Raw genomic sequence first — 11,007 nt, 5'->3', positions numbered from 1 at the left:
CAACACTGGCCGCGTCGCGTTGGAGCAATGTCATGACGCAGACTGATGACGCACAGCTCCATTTAGGGTCGAATTGAAAACACGTCTTTGGGGTCAGAAAAAAGGTAAATATGTACGGCCCTTAATGTGATGTTAACATTTAGTGCGCACACAGCCTATGATAAACGGTCCTGGTTTCCAGAAGTAACCTTTAATGGGTCTCATGTGTGTGTGTTAGCTCGGCTACCTTTAGCACACCTAGCCTTAGCCCGCCCACCGTCTCGGTGCTTGTCCGGTTTGCGGCCTTAAATTATAAAACGTCCTGTGTTAATCTATGGCTGATTGCCAATGCATATCACCATGAAACGTGTTGTCTTTACGACCTCCTCACAACCCGAGCTGATCGATGAGTTAAACTGGACTAACTGCCAGTGGTAGCAGCTCAATGCTAACGGCTACATACTCTGAGCACTGACGGATGCTGTTGGATCACAACAATCGGATGCGCGTGTCGTCGTATTTTAAAACTGCGTGTCTGAAAGATGTGGCCTGCTCTCCTCATTCACTGTTCCTCCACAGCTGAACCATGAACTGGAATAAAGGTGGGCCAAGTGGCAAGCGAGGTTTTGGGTTCGGGGGGTTTGCTCTCGGGGGACTGGGAGCCGGAGGAGGCGGAGGTGGAGGAGGGAAAAAAGAAGAGCCCAGGCTGCCCCACAACTCCCACACGTCGTTCGTTCCGGCAGGATCCGCTAGTGGATACGGCAAGAACCAGCAGCTCCCCTCGTTTTACAAAATCGGAACCAAAAGAGCAAATTTCGACGAAGAGAATGCGTGAGTAAACTTCATCCTGAGTCTTCGTCTTCCTCTTATTTATTTATTTATTCACACGCACTCCCTCAACATCCATGCGGTTCATGCGTCTCGTTTCTCTGCTTCCTTCAGGTATTTTGAAGATGACGAGGAGGAGGCTGGGAGCGGTGTGGATCTGCCGTACATACCGGCCGAGAACTCCCCGACCAGGCAGCAGATGCAGCCGGGCGGGGGCTCCGACAGCGAGGACGACCCCCTGGATGCTTTCATGGCAGAGGTTGAGGTGAGATGGAGGCTGACGCAGAGACCAAATGCACTGTTTGTGTTTTTCCCTCCGATGGTCTTAACTTTAGGGTGATTCTCTGTTTCAGAGCCAAGCCGCCAAAGACATGAGGAAGCTGGAGGAGAAGGAAAAGGAGAAGAACGCTGACAAGTAAGACTTTGTTATGTGGCCTTGTTCCATTTTAACTGTAGGTCCTTGTGCAAGTGCACACTATGCACTTTACACTACTTTAAACCGGCATGTTGTTCTTTTTTTGCTGCAGCCATCACTTTCGTTTTTAAACGATTTAACTAACGGATTATAACAAAGTTATCCATTAAGACATTTAGTGGATGGCTTTGATTTGACCTCGCCTTTTCAAATAGTTTCAAACAAAAGTAATGGCTGAAATGAAAAATGTGCAACGTGTAGGGTTAAAAGATATATATAAACAATGGAAATAAGACCTGATTCAATTCTCATTTTGGGACTCAAACAAAAAGTATTGCTTCTACATTGGGCATTGTCATATAAAGCTGTTTGGAAGCATTTCTTTAACATTTGGCCTAAAAGCATCACACATGCCAAACCATGTAAATATACGTTGTACACATTTGTAGAACAGTTGTATCATGGGAGAAAGTGAGGGGGTGAGGGGTGCCATGGGTCTCTGAACAGGTCGCAGGGATGTTTTTTTCCGCTTGTCTTTCCAGGGGTATTCGCGATGACATTGAAGAAGAAGATGAACAAGTGAGTGAGCCGTCCAAAGTCCTCAACGCAACGCATGTCATTTAAACCAGAGGTGTCACTGTCCTTCCAGTCCCCCCCCCCCCCCTCCCCATACTGATATTCATGTTACGTGCTACTCCTGGGGGATTTCCTTAACGACGGCCTCTTAATCTTTTTCCTTTGTATATTCTCTGCATTGGTAAACAATGGCTTTTGGAAGTACTGATAATTATTCTGCCCTTGGTCCTGAAACTGATTTCCGACTAGGTGTGTGTGTGTGTGTGTGTGAGTGCACTGCCTGGCCTGTCCCCGTGTCGCGCTGAGCAGGGAACCTGGGCGCTGGCTAATGCACCCTGCTGTGCTCTGTGCAGGAGGCTTATTTCCGCTACATGGCAGAGAACCCCAACGCGGGCCTGAGTCTGGAGGACGAGGACGACCAAATCGACTACGACAGCGATGGCAACCCCATCCCTCCGACCACGAAGAAGATCATCTTGCCGCTCCCGCCCATAGACCACTCGGAGGTGACCCTTGAGCCCCTGGCCCGACCTCTGTTCCCTCGGAGCGCAGGAGACTTTTTGTACAACTTTTGATTTACAACGCGTCTGTTAACAGTCTGTTACAGTTCGGCAAAATCGACAAGATGTGCTCTGCATTTTTCCTACACATTATTGGTCCCTATGTTTTCGTGTTGAAGTGAATCCTTTTATTCCCAGTGTTTAAAAAGAAAGTGTGAGTCTCTTTTTTTTTTAGATTGCCAAAAAACGTGTCCGTCTCTTTGGTAGATTGACTATCCGCCGTTCGAGAGGAACTTCTACAACGAGCACGAAGAGCTCCACGGCCTGAACGCCATCCAGGTGTCGGAGCTCAGACACAAGCTGAACCTGCGGGTGAGTCAGATCTTCCCGCACACGCACAGCGCAGACTTCCATTCCTTAAGCACTTGTATCTTTGCACTGTGCTGACGATGGTTTCAGGTGTTCATCCATACATCTCTCCTCGTCCTTGACCTGTCCCTTCAATTAAATTCAATTTTATTTGCATAGCCCTTAATCACCTTTACAGTCTCCAAGGGCTTAACAGGCCAACTATTTATAAGACCCCCCTTGACCCAAGCCCCCACAAGGGCAAGAAAAAACTCCCTTAAATCAGCAAGGAAGAAATCTTGAGAAGAAATGCATAGTTGGGGATCCTTCCTTCAAGGCTTGGTCAGGAGCGCCATGGGGGCCATAATTGCCGTATAGGTTAATGCATGCAAAAAATTTAAAATTTATGATGGGGTGCTGGCCGGTGAAAAGAGTCCGGGCATCAAGTCGCAGTCACCGCAACACGCTAGAACAGACATAAACATAGTGAATTAGAAGGAAAAAAGGTACATGGTGGAAATGTATACTGCTATTCATTTAGTAACTGCATTAACAAAAGCACAAACAAACACACAGTGGTCTTCGCATCGCATCTGGATCGTTTTCACCTTCCTCACCGCCACCCTTTTCCCCTCCTCTCTTCTAGGTGTCCGGGGCCGTCCCACCCAAGCCGTCCACGAGCTTCGCCCACTTTGGGTTTGACGAGCAGCTCATGCACCAGATTCGGAAGTCGGAGTACACGAAGCCCACTCCTATTCAGTGCCAGGTACTGTGTGAATGCACTCTATCCTCAGTTTGGGTTTTGGTCTTACCGCTAAATTCATATGAAATGTGCAAATTAGAGTTATTCAAGAGGCTAACATTAATGGGTTGTAGATATGATTTCAGAGTTGGAAAGAGAGAGAAGGCAAAAGAGCTACATTAGAAGACTTTAAAAATAGAATTAATGTGAATGACGGGGAAGATGGATTCCCCGATCCTTCAGGGAAAAGGACGCATGACTGGTCAGAAATAGCTTGGAGCGGTCCAAAATAAAAAGTGGGTCTTAAAGAGGCAGGCACAGTGAGAGAGAGAGACAGATATTCAACCATTCATCTGACTAATGGCAGGCAGATGGCGATGACCAATCTAAAAAAGCAGATTACACTCAAATTATCGCTCTTTAATCTTGCCTAAAGTACCCTTTTAGATTCATGAAATGGAGTATCCACAATAAATACCGTCTGCTCGTTGGCTCTGTTCCCTCGTGGCGGTCACAGGGCGTGCCCATAGCGCTGGCCGGTCGAGACATGATCGGCATCGCCAAGACGGGCAGCGGTAAGACGGCGGCCTTCATCTGGCCCATGCTGGTGCACATCATGGACCAGAAGGAGCTGGAGCCCGGAGACGGCCCCATCGCCATCATCGTGTGCCCCACCAGGGAGCTGTGTCAGCAGGTAGGGACCACCGAGAGAGGCCTCTGGAGGTGTGTATCAAGGCACTCGCTGTGTTTCTTTTTTCTCTGGCTGCTTCCTTCCTAAAGGCCTTCATGAGCTTATGACGGCTACAGTAGCGTCATGGCCTTTTTATTCTTCTTTAGCAAAATCCGGCTGTCAATATTTTTTCCACGATATTTCTTATAATGACAACGTAACAACTAATCTTTAAGTAGGGGGAAGCTATGATACATTTTTTTTTTTTAAATAAAGCGAATTGCAACCAACCTATAAACTCATTCTTATTGTTAAATATAATTAATATATTTACAAATAAATCCAAAAATGGCTAACAAAAAAATAAGTAATATTGTTTGCATGGTTGAGTGCAGTGCTGCCAGTCATCCAGCAGGGGCGCTGTGCCACAGCCTGTATGCTGCATATAAGGGAAACACTGGATCAACCCCAAGAGGTCGCTGTTGAAGAGCCTCCCTGTTGTCCGTCCGTCCCCAGATCCACACGGAGTGCAAGCGCTTCGGGAAGGCCTACTCCCTGCGCTCAGTGGCAGTGTACGGCGGGGGCAGCATGTGGGAGCAGGCCAAAGCTCTGCAGGAGGGGGCCGAGATCGTGGTCTGCACCCCGGTAAGCTGAGGGCGGGGGGGGGTTAAAGACTCTTACTGGTACCGGTGATGACGCCATCATGACTCTCCTGGCTTCACCATGAACATATAAAACGGTCGCTATAATTGGTCACAATTACTTTGTTGTTCCGTTTCTGCCGTAGAGCTTTTAGCGGAAGTCGTCACCGTGAATGTAACCAAAGCAAACAGTAATTGTTGACTCACCATACACACAAACACGCGTACGTCACACTACTCCCCATCACGAAGGACCAAAGAATCGGCACGCAAAAGTCTTTCTGAGAAATGAAATCGGATGTTTGGGTGGAGCCAGGAGATGTTTAATCACCCTGATTCAGTATAGTTCCTTCCTTTTAGTTCCTGCACTGATTTGAAATGCACGAACAGCGGGTGCTCATCACGGTGTCTGTTCTGCCATCGGCGCCCCCCCCTCCCCCTCCACAGGGCCGGCTGATCGACCACGTGAAGAAGAAGGCCACATCGCTGCAGAGGGTCTCCTACCTGGTGTTCGACGAGGCCGACCGCATGTTCGACATGGGCTTCGGTGGGTTGGCGCCGCCGGCACGGCCACGCACCTACACTCATCTCCTCGAATTACCTTCAATACATTTTTCATTACAGTTCCTCTTATACCTGGAGCAGGGTGTTCGCGCATCCTTAATAAGTCTTAAAAAGTCTTAAATACATGTTTCTAAATTTATGGCCTTGAAAAGTCTCAAATTTGTTACAAATTTCATATGCTGGTCTTAAATACTTTAACACAAGGTCTTCAATTTGTCGGGGCAGGACTATTTTTATTTTTATTTTTCTCGTGGGACTTTTCAGGAAGGACATGTCGAGAGGTTTCTTTCTTGCTAGCTGCATATATAAACGATTATCTGCGTGCTCGCTAGCTAGTATGCGACAATGGGTAGGTGAATGAGTCTCATTGAGTGACACACATGCTATGCTTGGGTTTTAATACAGCGGGATTCCCCCCAGCATTGTGTATTTTAGGTCTTAAATTTCAATCAAGGTGGTATTAAAAAGTCTTAAATTTGACTTGCTGAAACCTGCAGATACCCTAACCTTGAGGCTAAGTGTGCTAACGCTAGCCGAGCTAACGCACATGAGCCCAATTACAGTTTCCCTCTGCACACTGGGCTGTTAATCAGAGGCTGCGTACAGACTACATGTTTGCATCAAATAACGGCCCTTACATTTTGCCCTTTTTTCAACAGAGTATCAAGTGAGATCCGTCGCGAGCCACGTCCGTCCAGACAGACAGAGTGAGTGACCGTCTGCTGAGGTCTTTGTGTTTCACTGGAGGCGTCTGCCCCAGTTCATCCGTCAATTTGAGCCGCCTTTTAATCTGCCGTCCCCCCCCCCAACAGCTCTCCTGTTCAGCGCCACCTTCCGCAAGAAGATCGAGAGGCTGGCCCGCGACATCCTGACGGACCCCATTCGTGTGGTGCAGGGGGATATCGGCGAGGTAGGGATTGATTTTTATTTGACCATTTTGATATAAAATATGAACAGTACTCAGTATCATACATTAAAATACATAAATAGTCAGGGATGACACCATAAAGCCCGAAGGCTTAATTCCATTGTGGTCTCTGTGTGGCAGGAGAAAAGGGCAAATAGCAGCAAATCATGCATCAATCATTCAAATAAATTACACAACTTCACACAAGTCACACACCTAACAATGATCGTAAATAAGACATGCCTAAGATTGGCGTTTTAGCCCAACTGAAACTCAAACTCCATGTACTTCAGAGTGTTCTGCAGGAGTCGGTAAGCATTCAAGTCAGACATTTCAGTTGGTAAACGGTTCTCTTACAAGTGACATTATTAGTATTTGTATATACATTAAGAATAAACCATAAAAGAGAATGTACCATGTTCATAATGGGTTATTCTGATTATACCACAGTTCCCAACGAGGATTATATGAGTTACTTTCATCGACCATAACATGATATTAAAATGCTGTGGTGGACATTTGCATAAACACCACCACGGTTTCCTCTACCCTGCACACATTGTTCTTTATGACCACACACACACACACACACACACACACACACACACACACACACACACACACGTGCAATTGATCCTCGTCTTTAAAACCTTCGTCGCCAACACGTCGTCATCATCAGCACCACTCCTCAGAACTGTAATGTGTGTGCATAGTGCACGAGGTCGAGTAGTGATGCATCTCTCTGCGTCTCCAGGCCAACGAGGACGTGACCCAGGTGGTGGAGATGCTGCTGGGCGGGGCGGAGAAGTGGAACTGGCTGACCCGGCGGCTGGTGGAGTTCACCTCGTCGGGCTCGGTGCTCATCTTCGTCACCAAGAAGGCCAACTGCGACGAGCTGGCTGCCAACCTGATCCAGGAGGGCCACAGCCTGGGTCTCCTGCACGGGGACATGGACCAGAGCGAGAGAAACAAGGTCATCGCCGACTTCAAGAAGCAGAACCTGCCCGTCCTGGTGGCCACCGACGTGGCGGGTGGGTGACCCCCGGAGAACTCTCAGCAGAGGAGACCGTTGTTTTTAACCCGCTACATTTCCATCGTTGCATTATGCAAGTGACTTTCACCAGGTGGAGCGCGTACCACTAAGTCTCAGTCCTGATCGCTGCGACCCGGGTTTGATTCCTGCCCGTGGTCCTCTTCAGCATGTCCTCCCCACTATCTCCCGTACCTTCCGGTCTATCTCACTCTTAAAATTAATCTTTTTAAGAAGCGACGAACTTGTTAAAGGGGTGAATTATGCCACCAGTTGTGAGTGTGATTCAGTCTTTACAAGCATTTGGAAAGTGCTTTTCCTGTGCTTAAGTGACATCCCAGGTGGGCGTGTCCACCTAGATGCATGACGGATAGATGAGCAACATTTGCTACAGTAAACCGGGTAGGCTGGTAGACTGATATATCCGGCGTACATCTAGGTGGACACGCCCACTTGGGATGTCACTCAAACACGGGAAAAGGCCGATTTTCAAACGGCTTGTAGCGACTAATCAGTCGCACCTGGCGGACTAATGTCGCCCCTTCTATCCGTCTGTTTGTCTCCAATCGTTTGATTGGTCCTTTCCCCTCCGTAGCTCGTGGTCTCGACATCCCGTCCATCCGCACCGTGGTGAATTACGACGTGGCGAGAGACATCGACACGCACACGCACAGGATCGGCCGAACCGGTCGCGCCGGAGAGAAGGGTGTGGCTTACACCCTCCTGACCAATAAGGATACGTCATTCGCCGGGGACCTCGTCCGGAACCTAGAAGGGGCCAATCAGAGCGTTTCGAAGGAGCTGATGGACTTGGCCATGCAGGTGAATAGGATTAATGAAGTGATGTGTGTGTGTGTGTGTGTGTGTGTGTGTGTGTGTGTGTGTGAGAGATATTTTTAATAATACATTTAATAATACATTTAATTTAGAGGCGCCTTTTGGTTGAATTAATGCACTTGTTGATTGCGTACACATAATATATAAACAACAAATGTGTGTGGGTGTTCTCCCGCAGAACCCCTGGTTCAGGAAGTCCCGCTTCAAGGGCGGCAAGGGGAAGAAGATGAACATCGGAGGCGGCGGTCTGGGCTACCGGGAGCGGCCGGGCCTGGGGGCCGACAGCGGGGTGAGTCTCCCGCAGCGTCCCTCGTCCTGCGGTGCTGCTGCTGCTCACACACAGACCGACCCTGAGCTACGTGGGCTGAGCGCACTGCTCCAACCCGAGCGTCGTCGCTTCACATTAAGGGCATTTAGCAGACGCTTTTATCATCCAAAGTGAATTAAGGGCTTTTTATGGTCCCACGTTCCCGCAACGCAATGACCACGCAGACGCTTCGACGCAGTCGCGAAGCTTTACGGTTCTGCGTCGGGTTTTAGTGAGCGGACCAATCACAGCCCATGCTGCTTCGTCGCCTCGACGGAAGGTTAAAATTTTTGGGAGGGGCACGTCAGGCCCTCGCGGTGGACGCAAGGAGGGTCCGCAAGGACGCAAGGGGTCCGCAACCCCCCTTGCGTTGCGGGAACGTGGAACCATAAAAAGCCCTTTACAATAAGTACATTTGTCAGAAGTAAGAGAAACGACAATAAATCGCTGTCGGTACAGTAAGGAAGTTCATAGAAACAAGTGCCAAGCACTTACCATCGCTAGGTTAACCCGTTCCCCGTGTACAACAGAGATAGCTAGGATAAGACGCTACACAATGCTAAGTACTATTTTTAAGTTCAAGGACGTACAACGTGCAATAAGTGCGTAAGAGGGGTGGGGGGTCCTAACTTTCCCCGGAGCTAATATTCCAGCTTTGTTTCCCTCTTCCCAGGAGCGCAGCGGAGGTCTGTTCTCGTCCTCCGGGGGCTACGAGGGCTACGGCAAACCCCCCACGGGCGCCATGGGCGACCGCATGACTGCCATGAAGACGGCCTTCCAGGTACGGCTCTCCCTGGCCCCGAGCTCCCGTCTGCGCCCCCAGCCAGCTGTCTCACTGCTTCAGCCAGCTGTCTCACTGCATCACTGCTCATCCTCTTGTTCCTTTGATTGCTTCTTTTGTTTGTCTGTGCGCCATCGCCATCTGATCCAGTAAGGCTGTGATTCGATTTTAATTAGATTTGAATTCACACTCGACATAGGGCATGAAGTGACTCGCTAGATGGTCAGCTCTCCCTCAGAGAACCCCGACCCCGATACGGCTCCAGAGGCCGTGTGTGAGCCAGGGCCGGTACTGATCCCCCCTGGTGATGACTGGTGACTCATGGTTGTCCCGTGTCTCCTCGTTCCCCCCTCAGGCCCAGTACAAGAACCACTTTGTGGCCGCGTCGGGCATCTCCCCCAAGCTCACCACCAAGTCCAACAGCTCCTCGGGCTGGACCAGCGCCGGCAGCCTGAGCTCGGTGCCCACGGAGGCCGCCGACGGGCCGGACCGCTCCCGGGGGGCCGGCTCCTCCATGGCCCCCCCGCCGCCGTTCGCCGTGGGAACCAAGATGGCCGGCTTCGCCAGCGCGGGCTCGCTGAGCACGGTGCCCAGCAGCCCAGGCAGCTACCCTCCCCCCCCCGCCCCGGCGTCACCGCGGGACGCCCCCCGAGACCGCCACTCCGCCACCGCCGACGACAGGGGTCGCTACGGCGACGAGGACAGGGGTCGTTACGGCGACGAGGACAGGAGTCGCTACGGCGATGAGGACAAAGGTCGCCACGGAGACTACGACCGGGGTCGCTACGGAGAGGAGGATAAAGGTCGTCAAGGAGACGACGACAGGGGTCGCTACGGAGACGGCCACTCCAGGCACGGCGACAGGGGCGATCGGCACAGCGGCGGGGAGCGGGAACGCCACGGGGACCGCGATCGGCAAGGAGACCGGGACCGCGATCGCCACGGGGACCGCGATCGCCACGGTAGCGCACGGCACGGCGAGGGCCGCAACGGAGACGAGGGCCGCAGGGACAGAGATGATTGGAGGAGCGACCGGGAGGGCGGGGACAAGCCCGCAGGACTGGAGGCCAGGCCGGCAGGAGGGGAGCCAAGGCCCGCAGGAGGGGAGCCCAAGGGGGAAGGGGGGGAGGACAGCTTCGCTATGCCGGACCCCCCGAAGCGCAAGAAGAGCCGGTGGGACAACTGAGGCGGTCCGCCAGCCGGGACCACCGGGGAAGCAACCAACAGCTTCCCCGTCAGGACACTGGTTGGGCGGGCAGGTTGACAGGTTGCGTATCTGGAAAGGCTGACATCGGGGGGGGACTTAAGAGGGTACCAGGGGGAACCCCATACCCCGACGTCCCCCGGAGAAGAGAAAGCCGTCTCCGGGTTTTAGAAGAAGTGGTCAAGGAGCCAAGTTGTGAGTGTCAGGCCGTCCTCAGCCCTAGTCGACCGTACAGGGCGATCTTCCAGACTGTGATTGTGGAGAGTTGAGCAATAGAGGTGAAATATGTCAGCGTTCCCGTCAGGACATGTCCGTTCACTCGTTCTCTTCGCCCAGCTGCCGCTTCCTACGCTTGCAGAACCGATGGTGTACTCTCCTTCGTGGGTATTTCCCATTTGTTTGTGTGTGTATTTGTGTTTTCTTGAACTGCAATGCTATCATTTGCGACAGTTGTTATTTTTCATTGGCACAACACATTTGTGGTAGGTACATAACGAATAAACAAGTCTTGTGTTTGAGTTTTTAGAAGTGCCTTCATCTGGCATATCTCATTGTCCATGCTTTAAAATTGTATCTTCAAGCTCCGCAAATTACCTTTTAAAGTTGTCACCAGTGATGTTTTGATTAAAGAACATATTGTCTATTTTTGTATTTCGTCCATGAAATCTGTCCCATCGA

The 11,007-nt window shown here is 50.8% G+C and overlaps 1 protein-coding gene across 1 annotated transcript; it reads left to right on the top strand.

Annotated features, from left to right (window-relative positions):
• Positions 1–13: 13 nt before the first annotated feature.
• On the top strand, positions 14–10,977 carry ddx42 (DEAD (Asp-Glu-Ala-Asp) box helicase 42). The gene is made up of 18 exons (XM_030348256.1): positions 14–104; positions 559–810; positions 922–1,072; positions 1,161–1,222; positions 1,765–1,801; positions 2,152–2,304; positions 2,566–2,670; positions 3,293–3,412; positions 3,906–4,082; positions 4,575–4,703; positions 5,147–5,246; positions 5,923–5,970; positions 6,076–6,173; positions 6,925–7,201; positions 7,796–8,022; positions 8,216–8,326; positions 9,018–9,125; positions 9,481–10,977. Exons 2-18 carry the CDS (start codon positions 566–568, stop codon positions 10,309–10,311), a joined length of 2,979 nt encoding a protein of 992 aa, XP_030204116.1. The 5' UTR covers positions 14–104; positions 559–565; the 3' UTR covers positions 10,312–10,977.
• The last annotated feature ends 30 nt before the right edge of the window (positions 10,978–11,007 follow it).

The sequence above is a fragment of the Gadus morhua genome, chromosome 2 (assembly GCF_902167405.1).
Source record: "Gadus morhua chromosome 2, gadMor3.0, whole genome shotgun sequence".
In the NCBI taxonomy this organism is placed as follows: Eukaryota; Metazoa; Chordata; class Actinopteri; order Gadiformes; family Gadidae; genus Gadus; species Gadus morhua.
The sequence above is the reverse complement of the archived record's forward strand: the minus strand, read 5'-3'. Positions and strand labels throughout refer to the sequence as shown.

What these genes read in the sequence shown, in the direction of transcription:
- ddx42 (XM_030348256.1), top strand. Translation starts at nt 566, where the DNA reads ATGAACTGGAATAAAGGTGGGCCAAGTGGCAAGCGAGGTTTTGGGTTC. An exon ending in CCACTCCTATTCAGTGCCAG is followed by an intron (nt 3,413 to 3,905) that starts GTACTGTGTGAA and finishes TGGCGGTCACAG; the next exon opens with GGCGTGCCCATAGCGCTGGC. An exon ending in TGCAGGGGGATATCGGCGAG is followed by an intron (nt 6,174 to 6,924) that starts GTAGGGATTGAT and finishes CTGCGTCTCCAG; the next exon opens with GCCAACGAGGACGTGACCCA.